Consider the following 19,828-nt stretch of genomic DNA (forward strand, 5'->3'; position numbering starts at 1 on the left):
GCCCAAATACGAGTTTTGTTTTTGTGTCTGCAATGTGATTATCCCTCCTCTTTTCCAAACAACAATCCTTCCGAAAGAACCCCGCCATGTTGCGATATCTACCATTTGCGCCGTCAACAACGCCCCTGCAGGCACTGACGTACCTTCTCGGCATATCGCTCTTCTCGATCTCCTTTCTTGTCTTCTTGAACAGTTCTGTTTCTTTCGTTATCACCGACCTGATTGGGCAGAAGGAGGGCGTTGGTGATGTCGTGGGAACTCTGGGCTTCGTCGATGAGCTCGTTGCGCTCGTCGCTTGTCCAGGATGGGGTCTTGTGTCGGATCGTCTGGGTGTTAGATGGGTTGCTGTCATTGGATACGCGATAATCGGTGTCTCGCTGGCTCTGTTTGTGCAGGCGAAGACTGTATATCCCCAATTGTTGCTGGCTCGCGTGTTGTTCGCAATCGGCGCATCTGCAGCGTGAGTTGAGACAGACAGAGTATAGCTTACGTGAACGGGCATTGCTAACCTTGGAAGGGCCACAATGGTAACTGCGATACTCCCATCTTTGACGGACGATAGCAACAACGAGGAGGATGAAGCCCAAGCCAGAATTAAAGCTCTTCATAATGCGACTGCCCGAAGCAGCATTGCCTTCTCTGTCGAATCCGAAGCAACGATCACCCAGGAACGATACACACAGTCTATTTCTGAGCCGAGCACAACAGATACCGCCGATACTGCTGCAGGAAGACCATCCAAGCTAGCGGGATTCGTTGGACTGTTTACTGGATGCGGTGCGCTTGTCGCACTGACGCTGTTCCTTCCCCTCCCGGCGCGATTTGGCGAGAATAAAGGCACTACCCCCGCTGAAGCGGTATCGTATAGCTTCTACGTTGTTGCGGCTGTCGCATTGGCCGTGTCTATCTTTGTTGCGATCGGTTTGCGCAACATCAAAGGCGAAGAGGGTAAGGGTTGGAGAATGCTCTTCGGACTGAAGAACGATGACGAATCAAGTGACGGAAACGGTCGTGAGCGACGTGTAAGTCCAACACAATTTGGCCCGGTAGATTATTCACTAATAAGATATAGAAGCTTGCGCCGTATCTCCACCTCATGAAAGACTCAGTCTTCCTTGGCTTCGTTGATTCGCGAATCGGACTTGGCTATGTTGGCGGTTTTGTTGCCCGAGCTTCAAGCGTTGCCATCTCACTCTTCATCCCTCTTTACGTCAACACGTTTTACATCAGCAACGGTTTCTGCAAAGGCTCGCCTCACGACTCGTCACCCGAACTCAAGGAGGAGTGCAGAGCTGCATACGTCCTGTCTTCCATACTTACTGGTGTGGCGCAACTCATGGGCCTCATCTGCGCTCCTATCTTCGGGTACCTTGCCAGTCGAACTGGCCGCATCAACTACCCCATTGTTGTCTCGACCGTTTTTGGTATCGTAGGCTACGTCGCCCTTCCGCAACTCTCCAGTCCTGAAATCAAGGACGTAGACGGCCGAGGCGGCAGTCCCGCAATTTTCTTTATTGTTTCGCTTCTTGGTATCAGCCAGATCGGCGCTATCGTTTGTAGTCTTGGTTCTCTTGGTCGTGGAGTTCTCGCAGTTGAGCTGCCTCGAACCGCCCGCCCCGAAAGCCTGCTCCAGCCAGAGGAGTACGAATCAGCCAACGATGAGAGCCGGCCTCTCATCAGCATTACGACGGACCAAGAGTCAGTCTCTCGCATCCGCCTTAAAGGCTCTATTGCAGGCGTGTATTCTTTGTACGGTGGCTTTGCCATCTTGCTCCTTACTAAGCTAGGGGGCTTCCTCTTTGACAAACTCTCCAACGGGGCGCCTTTCTACATGATGGCCATTTTTAACGCTGTTTTGCTCGCGTTCTCTCTTGGAATGGATGCTTCGCACACATTTTCACATCGGGTGTAAGATATTGCAGCGTCTCTGTCTTCTTGTAACTAGATACGAAATTAATGAAAAGCATTGTTCTCCCCTTTCATTAGACCTTACAATGGTCACCAGTATAGTGCCATTATCATAGCAAAACATCACTTATTTAAAGAAGAAACTTTTATATGAGGCTTGTACAAGTTTATTAGGACTACTATCCTTAAACGTGCCAGATACCAGTGCTGAAAGTTGTCAAATATGTACTCCGGGTCTCAACCCAGATTTCTAATACCTACACAATTGTTCTTCGGTCTCACCATGATTCTCATCTCTCTTCTTGTCAGCGCTATGATCAAACTTACAGATCGAAGCCAAGTGGAGTGTTGACCTAACGTCGACGTTTAATACGACAATGTATCGACTCCTGGAGCTGCTTGAACTTGCAGCGAAGCTTATCTTGAAGCTCATCACGGGCATCTTTGCAGGTAGCTTTGAAGTTTTCCGTGTGATACTCCATATTGAGACAAAAACGCTCAAGGTACTGCTTGAAGATATTGTCCTCATCGCTCTCCTGGTCTTCTGGGTCGATGGGTTGGTAACACTTCATTGTGGTGGTTTGTGGTTGCTTGGCTACTACTGGATGTAGGCAGTGCTCTAAGCATGAAATGATGGCAAAGGATACTTGTGAAATTGCTTTGGTATCGTCGTACCCTTACTGGAGTATTCTCAAGAGGTTGTTTGGCTCTGTAGTGAGTGGAGAGGGAAAATGATGAAGCCCTCCAAGGACGGGCTTTTATACTCAAATTCTCTAGCATAGCCTCCAATAGCTACTGAACAGCCATCTAATTATGTTCATTTGTTCGAAAACAGTTCAGTACTTACAAAATAATCTGGTCGATGGAAAAGGGGCTTAAATAAAAAAGAGCCCGTTCAAGGACGTTGAGGCCAAAGGGGCCATTAAGATGCATAATTAAGCACATTTTGTTATTTCAACTCGTATAATCGAGCCCTATCTCAGTCTATCAAGCTTATTAGAGCTCAAACAAGCTTCAACGACCAAAAAATGAGCGAGTTACGCCTCAAGTCAAGGTCGCTCTAGCGAAGCTGACTAAGAGCTGCGAGTGCAAGCACATAGTGACTGTCACTGAACATAGACTATTTCTACTGGCTCTATAGAACATAGGAGACTGTTCGAGGTGTAAGTTGACGCAGTTCTTGCTTCAAGGCGCTTCGCAAGGTTGATTCGAATGCTGGTTCGAAGGATGGCTTCACCACACGACGTAGCTCATTGGAAAGAACAATATCTCAAGCTGTAAACAGTCCATATGTTCTTCTAAGAGAATTCAAATCATCCTTGTGTTAGGACATTAAGTACTCGTCGTTCGCAATATGTTAGTTACCCATATCCCTGACAGGGCCTATGTGATATATCAGATTCCGCCTACGTCCTTGTATTGGCTTGCGAGCTTGTACAGTAAGCATTTATACGGTGAGAACAAAGTACTGCACAATCCCAGAGAGTTTTTGGGCTCGTTTGCGCTGCAAAAGTTGAGTGCTAGTTATAGGTGTAGATAAAGGGGGTGGGTAATGCTAGCCTACGGACGGTGACAGCCAGTAAGCAAATCGAGCAATGCACAATAACGAATAAGTAGGCAGTCTGCAAGGCCTTAATGCTACGTAAATATAATGTAGAGTAAAGGCGCCCACGTTGCCTATTGGTTGTAACCCCGGGCATTCAATTTCATATGGCGAATCACACATCAGACAGCATAGATATAAGAGCATTTCAAATGAATTTTGTACGGAAAACCTTCGAGAAGACCTAGAGGACAGAAATATTTCTGGGTGCAGCAGAGCTAGTGAGATCTGAGCTCAAATCCTCCCTATATCACGCAGCACTTTGCCCGTTGGACGCAGACCATCCAGCCAGACACAAAAACCAATGGTCAACTTATTTTTTTCATTTCAACCTGTCGAAGAACAACGAATATGGCATCCTTTCCACCCCCTTCTTATAATCGTGACGAGTTGATGGGGAAAAAGGAAAAAGGGGGGAGGGCGTGGGACATGCATGACGTTGACCCGTGTTTGCCTTATGCTGTGAGAGGGTGCAAGCAGGGGATTTTTTTGGGGGCGCTCTCTTGTGCGAGGCGCGCAGGCTTTGGCTTAGGCAATCTAGTTGCCGCCGAGGCTGGGGAAAGCAGACTGGTCGCTGGTGTTAATAGCAGCATTGCCCTTAGCAGATCCCTGAGGAGCACCGCCGCGACCGCCGCGGTTACCTCCACGGCCACGGTCACCACCACGCTCTCCGCCACGACCTCCACGGCCGCCTCGGCCTCCGCGAGCACCACCTCGGGTGCGCTCAGGCTCGACGAAGCGAGGGTCGAAGTCAATGGTTTGCTTGACCTTGCGCTCGCGCTGGCGCTGGGCCTTGCCTCCGGTAGGGGCGAAGTACTCCTCCTCCTCGTTCTCGAGGGGCTTGGCGTTGGCCCACTTCTTGTCGAGCTTGCTGCCCTCGTTGGCCTCACGGACCTTGAGACCGGAGTCGAGAGCGGCCTTCTTCTCAGCCTGCTGGGCGAGATATTCCTCGTAAGAGACCTGCTTCTCGGCCTCCTCCTCGGCGGCGGCAGCCTCGGCGGCAGCGTCCTCAGCAACGGCATCCTTTTGCTCGTCCTTAGCGATAGCTTCACCGGCCTGCTCGTCCTTAAGCTCAGCAGTACCCTCGTTAGCACCCCAGGATTGGGCAGCCTGCTTGTCAGAGCCACTGTATTCTGTCAGCATGTCGAACAAGACCAGGAGATTCAGTCAAGCATACCCGTGGCCGCCGAACTTGGAAGGGTGTCGGTCATCGCGCTCACGGGCGTGTCTAGCGCCACGTCCTACAGATTATCAGCTTTTGTTCGCCATGGCCAAAGTCCTCGGGCTACTCACCACCACGGACACGAGCACCGGCACCGCCTCGGGGACCATCACGAGGAGCCTCCTCAGTGGATCGGTTCTGGTTTCGGTTGCTGCCAGCACCGCGATCCCGGAAAGCTATTCCGAGTCAGTATTTTGGCTATCGACTCAATTTCTGGTGCTTGAAACTCACCACCCTCGTTACCACCAGGACCACGGCGGTTACCGCCAGCACCACCGGCCCTTACGGGAGCCTGGGGCTCGACATTACGCTTAGTAGTACGAGCAGTGTTCTTGTCAACGGTCTTGACAGGAACGACGGGCTTCTCCTCGCCGTCACTGTCGTTGCCTGTGGAGGAGTCGATATGTCAGTACGAGTGATCGTAATTGAGTTGGGCATTGGGCATCGGAGTCGATGAAGCAAGATTTGGATTTTTGTGTCTCGCGGGGAAAGCGGGGAGAGGAGGAATCGTACCGAGGTAGGCAAAAGGGTTCTGGACAGAGCGTTAGCATGATTATATAGTTATTTGGCTATTGCGGTATCATATTTGTGGTGTTTTAGTATGAGGGAGCAGGCCGTCGCGTTAGGTTAGGGCAAACAACCTGATGGGTGATGACGAGTGAAGGGAATGAGGGGGTTGTTTTGAACAATGGGCGAGAGGATGGGCGATGCGACAAGAAATAGCAGAGGCGTAGAGCAGGCGAGGAGCAGCAGAAGCAAATGCGACTGCTGAAGCCATCGAGAGCGAGCGCTCTCATACAAGAGAGTTCGATCACCGGCGTTGTGATGCAAAATTGCCAACCCAATCCAGCGCCCCAAACCAAAACTCGAGTCGAGATCGCAGGGGGTACACTGCAGACAATAGAGAGGAGAGGAGAACAATAGAAGAGGAGAGGAGCCGTACCTTTGTGACAACCGACATCTTTGGTCGTCGCCTTGGGCTTATCGCCTTCCGTCCGGGGCGTAATTCAAATCTTGAGGGCGACGAAGAGTGGTCTACGGTCGCATGACCTTGTAAGAGGAAGAGCTTTTGGTGGTTTTGTTTGGGTTTGGGTTTGGGTTTGGTTGAGTGAGGTACGTACGTAGAGACTCCAGCCAGCAGAGGGGGGGGTCCGAAGCGAGTATTGGATTGTAGGAGTGGAGGGCTCAGTCAGGTTTGGCTGAGTTGAGTCGAGTCGAGACGAGTCGAGAGAGAGGGAGTCTCGTAAGGTTTAGGCACTGTAAGTAGGTATTTTTTGGCTTCTATTGGTGTGGTGTGACCCTCTCGACCTTTTTTTTTTTGCTCGAGACCTAATTAATGGTGCCCACGATCAAGACTCAAATCATAGTCTAATGTTACTGGTAACAAATTTAGGTACTAAGACAATTATTAATTGGACCAACCTCTTTTTTTTTTTTCTTCCCACTCCCGCTCCGTCTGCCTCTTGTATTTTACCTGATCTAACTACGGGACGGTACCTACTGACAATTCTCTTCAAGTACATACATACAGCGCACAACATGCCCTGAGGCAGCTGTTATTACTGGTCATCAGGTGGGACGCTGAGGGAACTCTGACGCACACGCAAAGCGCTAGAAACCTTGTCCTCGCTTAACGATTTGTTGCAATTAAATTTGAATTTTGTGAGTGGAATTTAGGGCATGGAAATGGGGTACTTTTGACAACTGGATTGGATCTTCAGGAGCTAGCACAGGCCAATTAACCCCGCGATTGAGGTGAGCTCCAAAGAATGATGATGGATGCTGCCAATATGGACGACTATAGATCTATGATATGTATATACATGCCCGTGATTACAGCCATTTGATTAACTCAATTACTCGATAATAATGCTATCATATGCCCAATGCATGAGACTCCAAATCCAGCAGAGTTCAACAATGCTTCAAAGACTTAACTCACCTGCCTCTCTCTACCTGCCTTTCAATTACCCCGCCAGAGCTTGGCCTTAGCTGGGTCCGGCTGGGCTTCTTTGGCTGGTGGAAACCTCCATTCCCCTCCTCAGAGTCAATGTGATCACGTTCCTCAACAGAGTCAGTCATTTATTGAATTTATCACGAAAACTTCAGTCTCCTCAATACAACGCTCATGTTATCACTCTCAAGCTTAATTGAATACCAAAGCTCCCTTGTTCCGTAACCGTTCTTATGGCGCCCAGTAAGATCTCGCTTGGCTCCGTGCCTCGGCCGTCCGCTTCCGCTTCCGGTGCCGAACCGATAGGAACGCTATCATGATTAGTTACGTACCTCATCCGTCTCGGGCTTTATCCTGATGATCACGATAATACAGCCATTTCATTGGTTTGCCGAAACTGTAATTCTCTCCCTCTTGGCGATCACCAAGCTCAGAGGTTCATCCTGTATAGCATACATAGGTAGCTTCTTCATACTGCTCTTCTAGTCCGATTTCGCTGGATACTCGAGCACGTAACGAATGTAAATAGACTTCTCTTAAAACTTGATACATAATTCGCATGTGAATAGGGTCCTGCTTCGCTTACACATACTGCCGTGTAACAATCCTCTATCGTCCTGTAAAGAACCGTCTCAACTCAGACCCAACCTTGCCTCCCCATTCTCCACCCTCAGACTGTCCCGGCTTCATCTTCGTGATGCCCTCCTCAGTCACGCTTGCATCTATTCCCCTCAATCTTCTCACCTCCTGATTCTGTGTCGATCTCGTCGTCGTGGGCTGGTAACGGTCAAGATACTCTGATGATTGTGGAGTAGCATGCACGGTTCGTTGCGAGTGCGACGTGAGCTGCGCGGGCAAGGGGCTAGCCGTCTTGATGTTTGACAAAGGAAGCGGATACGGCGTCCGCAGTACCTGATCTGGATATTCTGGAGGTGTTCTGTATGCCGATGACTCTGCCTCTGAACGATTAGCCTCTGCGCGACGTGACGGAGCGAGTCGAGACGATGGTCGTTTCAAGGGCTCTACGCTGACCCAGCTAACAGCTTGTTTGTGCCGCACTTCAGACCGGTCATTCATGTCGAGAAAGTCGTGCTCTGGAATAATCTGGGTGCTGCGACTGCGAGACGGCGAACAGGGTGGGGTTTTAGACAGAGTTGGTGATGGTTGGCGTGGAGGACGATGTTCTGGTGATCGACTTCTCACAGGCGATTCCGAGGGACAGACTGAACAAGGAGCTGAATACTGTTTTCTCAGATCGTGGGGAGGCTGAAGGTATGTATCGGCGGCAGTTGACCTGCGCTGGCGCTCGTGGATAGTGGGACTCGGCGGCCGTTGCATGAACAACGGTATAGGCTTCAGGGGGCTTGGCTTAAAGGAAGGACCGTTGATAGGATCAAAGATGTCAACCCATATCACCGACTCGGAGTTGTCCTTGAAGTCGGTTGAGACTTTGTTGACCGTGACGCCCTCAGCCTCAACACCATATTCGTTCTTGTGAGTTCTCTGTTGGCCAGGGGAGAACTGCTGCACAAGAATATTAGTAAGAATTACAGGCGCGAAACTTGCAGCATACCTTCAAGTTCTTCTCGCTGTTTTTGGCCTCCCATCTCTTCCTGGTCAAGCCCCCATCCACTTTCTCAACTCTCCTCAGCCCCCTTTTCACAACATTATCCTCCTTAGCACCATCAACCTCGACCTCGACAACACAAGCTGCACAAAGCGGGACCTCAGTCACCTCTCTCCCTCCAGATCCTTCCTTTACTCGATCCTCTACTCTGCTCTCTTGGAAGAGATCGTGTACTGAAACCCCCTGGTGAATGGATCTGCTCCCGTAGAGTAGACATCCGTAATACGCTCGATGCCAGAAACACCAACCGAAACTGACACATTCATCCCCTCGGTATATGAGCTCTCCGCAAACCCAGCAGATGGCTAGGTTGAGGAGCGCTGCGTGGCATGTTGCACATGCTAGACGTCCAGTACGGCCGATGATTTGAGGGGGACCTTGAAAGACGTGGAAGCAGAACGTGCAGGTGAATATGTTGGTTTGAATATGGGTTGGCATTGTAGAAGCATAAAGGTAAAGAAATGCATTCGATAATATGTTAGGTATTGTGATGAAAGAATGTACGAGCGAGCAACCGAAGACCAAGGCTGTAATTTGATTGTCCCCAGATCGTGCCCTGAAGGAGTGTCATAGCTAGGATCGGATGTTAGATATCAGGTATGGATATGAGAGTGAAAGGCTACCTACCTTACCCACGGCAAGGACAATACACATCAGATTAAGGAAAGTGCAGGTCATGTCAGGGAAGAAGAACGTAACATATCAGATAGTACCTTGGGTAAGGTAACCTAGGTACGAAACAAAAGAGTCCTAAGGGAGAGGGAGGCATATGTGTTAAGTTTATACACAACCCTATACAATCAAATATAATGATGAACTATTCTCATCTGAATTTTAATCTCAGAACCTGATGCATTTTGCCATAACGCCCCGTAAACCCCTTAATCCTTTGAGTGGCCCAAATCCCTTGTCTTGTGTGGTAAAAACAGCATGTCATTGACTTTGTTAACATAAAAAGCCAGGTAAAAACAATCTCGAAACTCCAGCTTAATCAAAGCACGCTTCATCATTAGCTTCTTGTGTCAAGCTCTGGGTGTCGGCAGAATCGAGTGACCAACATGCTACGAGACGAAACAAATAACAGTGGCTGTATAACATCTGCTGTGACAATCTCCAGAATACGACAGACACATAAAGTCGTATTATACATTCAATTTTCAAAAACTTCGCAGCTATAGCTGCACTTTGGTGGATTCCAACCATGTGGAAACTTAAGCTCGATTCTTAGGACGAGCAAGCATGTTAAGCCGACTCAAGCTGAGAACTGCACGCTTCTTGGTAGGGCTGGCAGAACCAGGGGTACGCGGTGTCGTGCTACCAAAGCGGACCTTCTTTGCGCTCGGAGTGCCGCCAACAAGACGAGGAGCTAGAAGGGCTTCACCTTCAGGGACATGCTCGGCCTTACGCTTCTTGGCTGCACGTTCAGCACTCTTCTGCTCCTCTTCTTCCTCATCCCAACTGGTTCGGTGTCGCTTCTTGTTGGACATGCCATGAGGCGCTCCAACCAGGATCTTGGCCGAGCCAGGTTCCTTGTTCTCCTTGTTGGGGCCAATTGGAGAAGTAGGTCCAGGGAAGCTACCAGGCATCTTTGCATTAGGCTTGAGTGACTGCCGGACTTGGCGAACACTCGACTGGCCAGGGGAGGCTCCGAAGCCTAGCACAGGAACGTCGCCAAACTCGATCGTATGGTCACTGCGGAATGTGAACTTGCCGGGGACAGACGCAGGTGCATTATCCTTCTGTTTACTGGGAGGTTCGGGCAGGGGTCTAAAGCCACTGAGATCAGGGTATACAACATCCCCGGAGTCCGCCTTCGCAAGTGTTCCATCAATGCCTTGGAACTGCTCGTCCGCCAAAGTTCGTGTTGACTGAGCGTTGAGACAAGACTTCTGCGGAGAGGGCGAGTTTTGCTCGAATGCAATTCGTGTGACCTCTGGGGTGAAAGCGACGTGCTTTGTCACCTTTCGCCGAGGAGTAGTCAACGGAAGAGGAGGCAAAGCCTTGTCCTTATCGGCCTTGGGTGGAGCAGGTGTCTGTGAGATCATGGGTTGTGGGATCGCAGTCTGGACATTGCCAGAAGGTGTTCGGTTTCCGCGCAAAATTGACTTGACTCTATCGAAGCGGCCTGGGCTAATCACTCGAGATCTAGGCGCAGTCGGCTTACCAGGCATTAGGTGCGAAGTACTGGTGGATTTTGGCAGACCACTCTTCAGGTCGACCTTGGAAGGAGACTTGATCAGTGAAATGGTGGGTTTCCCTGTGTGATCCAGGGACGCCTTCGTAGGGCTCATGAGTCGTGCCAGGCTTGAGCTTGAAGCGGGCAGCTTGGTTGAACCATTTCCACTAGACTTGGGTCGAGGAATCGAGGAATCATCGCGTGATGGAGGTCGATTTGTTGTCGCGTCATCCTCCATCCGCTGCTTGAGTCTCTTCGAAGGAACGCGTTGGTGTACATTAGGGAACAACTGTGTCTTCTTGGAGGATGCGGGAATGGCGGTAGGGAGATTGGACGGTGGCATCGTAGACTTCTTGGGCGAAGGCGATTGTTGGTATTCATCAAGGTTAGCACGCGACGACTTGCGCTTCAGACTCTGTGTAATGCGAGGTGTTGATGGTGTGGGAACATCTAGTTCGGCCTTCGAGGGTGATCGCTTGAGACCAGACTTATCAGGAGAAGAAGTTGGTGTCGTTTCCAGGTTGGCTTTCGAAGGTGTGCGCTTCAGAGACTGGACAACAGGCTGGAATCGCCCGTTTTGAGCTCTCCAAGCAGACGCATGGTTCTCGATAGAGTCCATCTTCTTGAACTCCGCCATATGCGCCGCGCTATAACGACTTGTCTTGCCCTTGGGTTTAGCAATCTTGCGGCCAAGGGCGTCTTCTTCAGCATCCTCTGCATCACGCTTTGCGATCATATCAGCCTTGATCTTGGCAGCCTGTCCGCGAATTTCCTCCATCAGACGTTGCGCATCACCACTAAGGGTGGAATCGGTAGTGTCGCGCGTGAATCGGAACGTGAAATCGGAAGCAGGAACGCCAATCTTGGACGGTGTGTCAGGCGGAACGCCAGGGCGGCTGGTGTCCTTGATGTCTGTGAAGCCCAGTCTCATCGCGGAGGAGGGCTCGCCCATATTGTGATGAGCTTTGCTTGGGTGCATCTCTTCATGGGGAGGCTTCATGGCCGATGACGCGGGTGTCGAAGGCGCAGGAGCTGGTGAGGATGGAGCGGCATTGTTTTTACCTTTCGCTTTGCTGCGACTCTTCAGCTGTGGAAGCCGCTCAGGCGACTCGGCATCTTCGACAACAGAGGACAAGTTGGATGTCGCAGGTTTCTGCCATAACTGTCAGGATGCTTATTGGGAAAATTGCATGATGCCATCACTAAGCTCACCTTAGGGGTAGTACCAGAAGCCAACCGGGCCGAGCGACGGCGCGGAGGAGACATTGCGTGTGATAAGAATGTGGTCAAGACTCCAAGTTATGCAAGCAAGTACTAGGCAGGTAATTTCAATAATTAAGGGTCGTGATCCTCGTGGGTGATGTCTTTGGGGGTCTCTGGTATGATGTCAAATCTCTCTCGATCCAGATGGCGCGTGAATTCCAACGTTGTGAGTGGTGGGGGCTTGCGGTTTGTTTACATGGTCCAAGCTCCATAACAACGGGTATCCATGCACAGTGCCAGCCACAGTATTTTGCACCAGATATTGGCCTGGCACTGTACATCGTCATCATTTAATTTGCCTACCCTGTGGCACATCACATCGGGTTTGCAAATTGAAGTTGATCAAACTGAGGACACATCTCGATGACAATACATGTCTTTAAGGTCCCATTGCTGTGTCTAACTCTCTTTCTACAACATCAACATTTGGCGTGCGTTACTGAGACCAAATTTTAACTCATAATAGAGCAATACCATTGGAACTCTAAAACTTGGCAAAGTCAATCACACCAGTTTCATAACATCACGACTTGCCAACGCGCAGGTTTACACTTTCAATACTCAGGGTTTTCGGTGTTCACTGCGGCCCAACCAGTCATAAATTACCACTACGATAATTGAGAGTCACGTTGTTCTATGTATCACGAGGCCAAAGTACAGAACATCAACGGTCGATGGACCAACGAAGTCAACATGCCATTCTAAATACGAAATTAAGTAAGTCTTCTGACAAAAGACATATGTATAGGCAAAACGAAATCAATAGAATGCTCAAGGCTGTACTTTGCTCAAGGCTGATGCCGATGTTGCTGCTCAGGTATGAGCCTTACTGAGCTCTGGCCTCCGGACGGTATACTTGACAATGCCATCAACACACAACTGAATTGTCGAAAGCACATCCTAGGACAGACCAATCCCTATGCCGGCTTCAACATGCCCATAATATGATCTACCGGCCCTCATCCGTTACCCATGGCATGCAAGTAATACCCAAATCGGATATCATGCCACCGAGATCTGGTGCCTGTCACGAGAGCTCCCCAACAGTCTCATGTTGAGTCTTCCGCTTATGAAATATCATATCTTGTCATGAGATTTTGCCAGTGTCGACGAGGGAGATGCCGAAAGAAGGCGTGGAGAAGCGTAAGATGATAGTCGAAAGGTCTCGCTCAACAAAAGTCCATCCCCGAATACGTCCTGGATCTCGTGCCCGTAAACTTCCCGAACAGGACTTATCCATACTCCCCTTCCTGGAGATTCTACCACCTGCTCCGCCCTGTCTCAGCTGTTCACACATGTATGATCGACGTGAAATCGAGACCAAATCGACTCACATCGCCTTCACGGTTCATGGGGTGATGTTCCTGTTCGGATCTCACAGTGCCTGTAATCCGAGCCGCGCTAGAAAATTTCCAGAAGCAACACCTCATGTCTCGAAGAGAACAATCCGCCTGGGCACCATGGCGCGACCCGACAATCCCGGCGAAGCCTAGTCAACGCAGTGAGAGTCAGCTGAGGCGAAAGCGTTTTTCCTCGCTCGGTGAGGAAGGTGAAGGAGAGTTTCGGCAAATTCAACCGACGTTGCGTGGCTTTGGCTAGGGATTGCCAAGGGCCGTGGAGATCATGTTAATGCGAAGCATGGTCTGAGGACATAACCTGAGAACTCTCTCTTACACAGCCCAAACGATTTGTCACCAAGGACAATCCTGAAACATATTTACCTTCTTGATCAAGTAGCATTATGATCTTCTCTGACAAAATGCCGACCTTGAAGCTCATCAACATGAGAACAACGTCACCGAGAAGACCCTCAAGTTGTTGCCCAAGGGCGGAAGCTAAGGCTCAACTAAGTTACGACAGGAGACCGGCGCAGTTCGGGAGACGCAGGTCAAGCGGGTTCGCTAGGTCAAGCGAGACGAACCGTCATCTTCGACCTTACTTGGCAGAGCCTCTCTGACTTTCATTGATTAAGACAGGCAGACAGGGTTGCATCGTGTGTGCCTGGCTTCAGCCATTGAAACTGGTTAACCCATCAGAATCGATAGGGCGTGCTTGACAACCATTTAAGTGATTGTATGGTACGTGCTCTCAACCTTGAGAGCCTTTATTCACAATCATCGGTTGATATTGCGTTCAGTGATGCCATCCACATCAGGGCATCAACACTGTGAGGACTATAGAGTCAAGTCGACAGCTTGGAGCTTCAACTTACCCCAAAGTTGAGATTGGATGAGCTCTCTTACCGTCAAAAGACAAGATGAAGATGGCATGACATTGTCACACCTCATGAATTCCACAAAAGGTGGATGATGATCCGGGGTAGCAGGAATCGAAATTTTGACTTGTGAATCCACTGTCAGAACTAGCAATTATCGCCTACCAAAAAGGGACTTAAGCTCTGTGGCTCCGATCAAAGGCGAACAAGCCGCAAGCCACGGACCAACAGGAAATGAACAATCGACTGAGCAGAGTTTTCACCAGACATGGACTCGCTTCTGGAAAAAGACATGGAACCCAAAGGTTTCTTCCATCATGTGAGGCTCCACCACTAAACCACCTCATACAACATGGCCTGGGGCCTACGTATGCACGTCCGTTCCTAAAAGACAACGGACTGGGATAGTTATCCATGGTTGCGACTCATGGCACATGTGTAAACGCAGATGGGATGCATCGTAGCAAGCCTTTGAGCATGAACTATTGCCTAGGATTGTTGGTCGCCGATGGCCGGGGATACATGGTCAGATCTTTGCTCATGATATGCCCTCAGCTTATCAATGTTTGGGGACAGGCCAGAACCTTCGACAAAAGGTTCCATCGAGGCGTTGGCTTTTGGGGTGGGTTTGATGAAACAGTATTTCTGAAAAGTCTGTTTTAACGCAATGGCATATGTACATACATACTGCCATACAGCAAGAAAACTCATCAGTTCTGAAGAAGCGTTTCCGTTCCTGGCTGGCAAACTTTGTGCTAAGGTTTTATGCCAGGATGTTGGGATATGCCGTCATACCATGCGCTAACGTAGCTTGCCTGTTGTCTTTGAAAATGATGAGCAGCCGCATAGTCCTATCAGATTGATATGCAACAGGCAGCTTGTTTCGCTTATCTCTCGAGGTTTGAAGGACTTTGTTGCATGCTGTAAGAATCTCCCCGTGCCAGTACACAGCATTAGGCGTGGAGACAACTTGGACATAGCGTGTTATGCCCTTTTTACCGTTGCTCAGGCTAAAATAGACCAAAAAGTTGTGCCCTGAGCTGACTTCATCGTCTCTAGAATTTGTCTCTCAGAATGGAGTGCTACGTCAATCACTTGTTACACTGCTCTTTAAACAGTACAACAACCAGATGCGCAAATCATTTGGGGAGTTTCGTGTAGTTGGAACACATGATGCAGCAGGGATAGGCTGTGGATAATTTACTCGGTTCGGAGGATTCGGACTCAAGAAACCAGGATCAAGATGTCTCGAGGACAGGCGCTAAGCAAAATACGTTGACTATTGGACATTCATGCCGCTGACAGCTCCACCTGGTGCTTTACCAGTCTGAGAGTGACCTGGCAGCGTAAGCCAGATGTGGTTGTGTAGAGGCCGGTTATCGGTCATGACGGGGGCTGAATTCACATACTATGTATATGAAGCCAGCGACGCCGCAACTGTTCAATATTGAACCAGATGACCACAAGAGCTGAAGGCTTCGATGCAGCCTCCATCAATCAGATATGAATGATAGCCAGAAAGGTTGGGGTGCACAGCGGGGGTTGAAGATAAACAGACCCCTGTTGAGAGATAGCGCCAGAATGATGGGTCATAAGTCGTTCCCTGAGTTTTCTAGAACTGCCAGGGTCACAGTCGAAACAAACGGTGTAATTAAGCATGACAGGATGATCGACCACACAGAACGAAATGACGGACTAGATACTGGCACGACGGGATCTCACTGTGAGCTTCTAGCTCAGGTTCTTCAAATTCCCTCGACACGGGCATCTGTAAGAGATTGCGACAAGTGCTGAAAATTTCAACAACCATCACGGGATAACAGATCAATGATTGGGTCAATGGAATGGGTGCCAGGTTTGGGGCAGTCTGTCATAAAAGACAAGAAACGCATTATGGCACATGCCCTCCGCCACCAAGGCGCACCGCGTACCGTTGAACACCACTAGGAAAACCGAAAGCCGCCCTTGCTGCTCTCTTGACAACCGCCCAGTGACTGAAGCGTTTCCGGTGAGAGAGGGCTGGAGCGAAAGCGGGGGCTCCGATGTTACAGGTGCCGATCAGTACATGCAGTTCAGCCAACAGAGAGAGTGGCCCGGCGGCCGAGCAAATATTCAGCCGGCGGCCACACGACACATGAGCGGAAAACGAACAAAGCTTTGTTGATGATGATGGTCGAGGGGCTGATGGTTTTGTATATCTGCAAATCTCGAGCATCGAAAAGACCATTTGTATGCTTATCAGGGAGTGTATCTCTGGCATCCCACTGTCTCACACCAGGCCCAAAGTTGGTCTTTTCCTTCCTTGGGTTCAGCTCGACCGTAAAGAGGATGGGCGAGAAGAGCTAGTTCCAAGGTTGAGTGGGATGTGAGAGTGCCAGGGCATGCATGGCTGCAGCGTCTTGTGGGAGTGCGAGTGGGCTGGCCTGGTCCGGTCTGCCTGCTACGGTGGACTCGATTCTCACTCGCCCCTTGCGAGTGACGCTGCGTGTGCGTGCTGTTTGTTGGCGATTGATTGAACGCTTCACGGTTTTATGCCTCATGTGAAATGTTTAAAAAAGAGATCACGATGGGACCGTGCACTCCCCATGGTTTGACGAGGATGGATTGAAGGGGCCATGCTGAAGAATTTAAGGTGAAGATTGAGATGGACTGGTTTTTTTAGTGGATGTCTCCTTGCTCCACTTATGGGCCTTGGAAGCCCACTCTCATCCCTCGAATACGAGCCCTTGATTGGCTCAAGGGCTAAGGCCCTCGAGTCGACAGAGAAAAGAAGGAGTTTCCTAGGCTGCCCCCTCCTCTTAATTTACATTACATAAAACCGTATTCCCTTGCGGCCTGAGTGATCCCCTTCTCTGTTATCGCAACTGTCCCCCCCAAGAACTCGACGCGAATTACAGCCCGTCTTTTATCTCTTGGTAGAAATTCTTACGTTTCCCAAAGACCCTTACCTGCGACCTACAACTGATAGGCGCTTGTTAGACGCAGCGCGTATCATTGTCGCTCAGCCAGTACCATCTCTGATAGCCAAGCGTTTTTGGGTTTGTCTGCGTTTCTGTGTCTGATAAGGGCCCTTTTCACACTCCAGTACGCTGTTGACCCCCGTACGACCCCCAATCCGGGCTGCATTTCCTATCTCTTGCGCCCGCTCTCCCTACGCCCGCAACCGCAAAGCAAAAACCCAACGGGCGCACACTTGCCTGTCTCGATTCTTTGCGCCCGTCGTCGTCTTGACGTTCCACCTCGTCACGTAACAGAATTCCCGTTTTGCGTCTCTGGGGCGTTTGCCGCTGCGCGGCAAATCGTCTAGTAGCCCGGTCTGGGTAATGGCAGACAAGATGTCAATCGATAAGGCGGATCCTGCGCAACACCAAAACAACAACAATCATCTCAACGGCCTAAACGGTCATTCTCGGGAAGAGACCGACTCTCTCGTTGGCTCCAGCCCTGAGGGCGATCATCACCCTGCGATAACCTCTGCTGCCAATGCCACCCAAGAGCCTCAGCAGCCCAAGAGGAAGGGCGGCCGCAAACCTGTAAGTCTTGTCTTGTTTTCCACTCAATTACATTATATGCACACTACACTACGCATTGCTTTCCGTCTATCTATGAGGATAGCTTTTTGTAAAACAACACGATGGGACTTGGGAGAGATCAAGGCCATGACATCGACAACTCAGCTTCCCCGCTCTCCTCGGATCTTACCCATGTGTCTCTCCAAGACAACATGACGCACATACACACCCGCCCTCAAACAGTGACTAACAGAACATGAAAAGATCTATGCGACTTCCGAAGAACGAAAGCAGAGGAACCGACAGGCTCAAGCTGCTTTTCGTGAACGCCGAACTGAATACATAAAGCAACTTGAAGAGACCATCCGCGTCCATGAGTCCAACCTCCACAACCTCCAGGCGGCTCACCGCACTGCTGCCGATGAGTGTCTGATGCTTCGATACAAGAACTCGCTTCTCGAGCGTATTCTCCTCGAAAAGGGAATCGATGTCCAGGCTGAACTTCGCGCCAAGACGGGTAGTCCTAACTTGGGACCAACCCATATGCCTCAGAACCTCGTTCAGCCTCCTCCTATCCAGCGTGCGATTATGAACCGACACCACCAGTCTCGACGATCAAACTCGAACATCGCCCCCAAGGCTGAGCCTGTGCCAGTACTGCCACCTCCGCTGCAACCTCATTCAAATGCTACTTCACCCAAGAATCGACCTACACCATCGTCCCATTCCAACTCGCCGAGTAATACCGGCTCTGCCTTCTCTCCTGCAGCATCGGATAACATGTCGATGAGAGGTTCGATGACTAGCATGTCGCGCCAGCAGATGCCCCAGCAGCAACAGCAACAGATGTCTCAGAACACACAGGTCCCTCGATCATCGATGATGCAGAACGGTGGACGTGGAGGTCAAACAGGATCTGGAGCTTCTTACTACCCTACCCCTGCCTTCCAAAACCATATTGAACAACTTGGTAAGTCTTCTCGTGTTACGTCATCGATAACATATCCTAATCAACCATGTAGAGCAAGAATATGAACAAGATGGCATGATTGACGAGCCTGAAATCGAAACACCAGCCGGCCATGGAGGATACGCCTCGGGCTACAATGGAGAAAACCAGCAGCCTATGATGATGTCGCCTGCCTCTAGCGGACCTGGACACCAGATGACACCATCTCATGAACCCGTCCAACAGCCACAAACCACTCACTCGCAATATCCATCAATGACCCAGCTTTTAGACCAGAATGGTTTGGACTGGGACCCTTTCGGATTGAGTGCTAGCATGGCATTTCCCAACGGACAACAGTTTCAGTTCGAACAAGCCAACATGAGGTGAACTTGGAGCTCGAACAAACCTCTGGAATTGGTCACCTAGAGGGTCCATTCATCGACAGACGCCTGAAGAGCTGCTATCACGGAAGACTCCACACTCCCGTCAGCTCTCGCTCAAGTCTTGAAATCCATGGTCGAGAGTTTGGGGGGTTGAGAAACCAACCACTCCTGACAAAAAACCTCGCGCACCATTGGCATGCTTCATGAAGATAAGAACACTTAACGGTCGCACTTGATTGAAAGGCAATTTCGACGCGACTGACTTGTTGATTCTTCTGCGGGATGTGCGATAGATATATCCCACCGCAACAGACTTGAGTAACAGGCTCACCACAGCGAGGCCTATAGTCATACCCATTCCCCAGTTAATATGGCGCTGGGCATAAGTAGGGCTATGGTAGCATCCGGATGGCAAGGCACGTCGAAGGACTTGACGACTACAAGCAAAGACAGAACACTTCAGCATGGAGAGTATATCGTGTTGAACAGCTCTAGCGGAACTATATACAAAAGCACCTAATTATCGCTTCTCACAACTTTTAACGACAAATCATTTCAAGAGCGAGATTTACCTGTTGGCTTAAAACAATTGATGAGACAGTGGCGCAGAAAGGACACTGGAAAAAAGAAAACAAGCATTATATTACGATGTCGGGATTTGGTTTGACTGAAGACGCAATGTTTGAGGTTTTCTAAAAGTTATATATGATCAGACGAAGGATCTGTTGAAACGGTGTTTATTTTTAAGATATCAAATCATACAATAGTTGGTTATAACGGGACATTGTATTTGCACATAGCAATTGTGTAATGAAGCACGCATTAAATACTATCTTGCGCAATATATTATGCTCTCCATTAACTCTTGATCATCCCCCCCAGTCGATCGCACCGAGTGGGACAGCGCCTGAACCTCTACATAGTCAATAACATTACCCCAGAAATGCACGATCATGGACAAGGCGGATTGGAGCCAACAAGGAACCAAGCAAGATTTGGACTGGGGAAGATGC

General features: G+C 49.8%; 6 protein-coding genes; 3 read left to right on the forward strand and 3 right to left on the reverse strand.

The window, feature by feature from the left end:
* Nucleotides 1-86: 86 nt before the first annotated feature.
* Nucleotides 87-1,912, forward strand: FFUJ_03317 (related to MFS transporter; the record flags this gene model as incomplete). XM_023575152.1 has 3 exons in its annotated part: nucleotides 87-460; nucleotides 518-1,022; nucleotides 1,073-1,912. 3 exons carry the CDS (start codon nucleotides 87-89, stop codon nucleotides 1,910-1,912), a joined length of 1,719 nt encoding a protein of 572 aa, XP_023428383.1.
* Nucleotides 1,913-2,285: 373 nt separating this feature from the next.
* FFUJ_03318 (uncharacterized protein) lies at nucleotides 2,286-2,531 on the forward strand (the record flags this gene model as incomplete). XM_023575153.1 has 2 exons in its annotated part: nucleotides 2,286-2,468; nucleotides 2,520-2,531. 2 exons carry the CDS (start codon nucleotides 2,286-2,288, stop codon nucleotides 2,529-2,531), a joined length of 195 nt encoding a protein of 64 aa, XP_023428813.1.
* Nucleotides 2,532-4,048: 1,517 nt separating this feature from the next.
* Nucleotides 4,049-5,694, reverse strand: FFUJ_03319 (related to RAY38 protein; the record flags this gene model as incomplete). XM_023575154.1 has 6 exons in its annotated part: nucleotides 4,049-4,637; nucleotides 4,689-4,752; nucleotides 4,805-4,909; nucleotides 4,965-5,120; nucleotides 5,247-5,265; nucleotides 5,677-5,694. The coding sequence occupies 6 exons, from the start codon at nucleotides 5,692-5,694 to the stop codon at nucleotides 4,049-4,051; spliced, it is 951 nt and encodes a 316-aa protein (XP_023428844.1).
* A 1,602-nt stretch (nucleotides 5,695-7,296) lies between these two features.
* FFUJ_03320 (uncharacterized protein) lies at nucleotides 7,297-8,752 on the reverse strand (the record flags this gene model as incomplete). XM_023575155.1 has 2 exons in its annotated part: nucleotides 7,297-8,211; nucleotides 8,261-8,752. The coding sequence occupies 2 exons, from the start codon at nucleotides 8,750-8,752 to the stop codon at nucleotides 7,297-7,299; spliced, it is 1,407 nt and encodes a 468-aa protein (XP_023428384.1).
* A 773-nt stretch (nucleotides 8,753-9,525) lies between these two features.
* Nucleotides 9,526-11,756, reverse strand: FFUJ_03321 (uncharacterized protein; the record flags this gene model as incomplete). XM_023575156.1 has 2 exons in its annotated part: nucleotides 9,526-11,643; nucleotides 11,703-11,756. 2 exons carry the CDS (start codon nucleotides 11,754-11,756, stop codon nucleotides 9,526-9,528), a joined length of 2,172 nt encoding a protein of 723 aa, XP_023428385.1.
* A 5,547-nt stretch (nucleotides 11,757-17,303) lies between these two features.
* Nucleotides 17,304-18,819, forward strand: FFUJ_03322 (related to MEAB protein; the record flags this gene model as incomplete). XM_023575157.1 has 3 exons in its annotated part: nucleotides 17,304-17,501; nucleotides 17,745-18,450; nucleotides 18,503-18,819. The coding sequence occupies 3 exons, from the start codon at nucleotides 17,304-17,306 to the stop codon at nucleotides 18,817-18,819; spliced, it is 1,221 nt and encodes a 406-aa protein (XP_023428386.1).
* Between the last annotated feature and the right edge of the window lie 1,009 nt (nucleotides 18,820-19,828).

This window comes from Fusarium fujikuroi, chromosome FFUJ_chr03 (assembly GCF_900079805.1).
Source record: "Fusarium fujikuroi IMI 58289 draft genome, chromosome FFUJ_chr03".
NCBI classification, from domain to species: Eukaryota; Fungi; Ascomycota; class Sordariomycetes; order Hypocreales; family Nectriaceae; genus Fusarium; species Fusarium fujikuroi.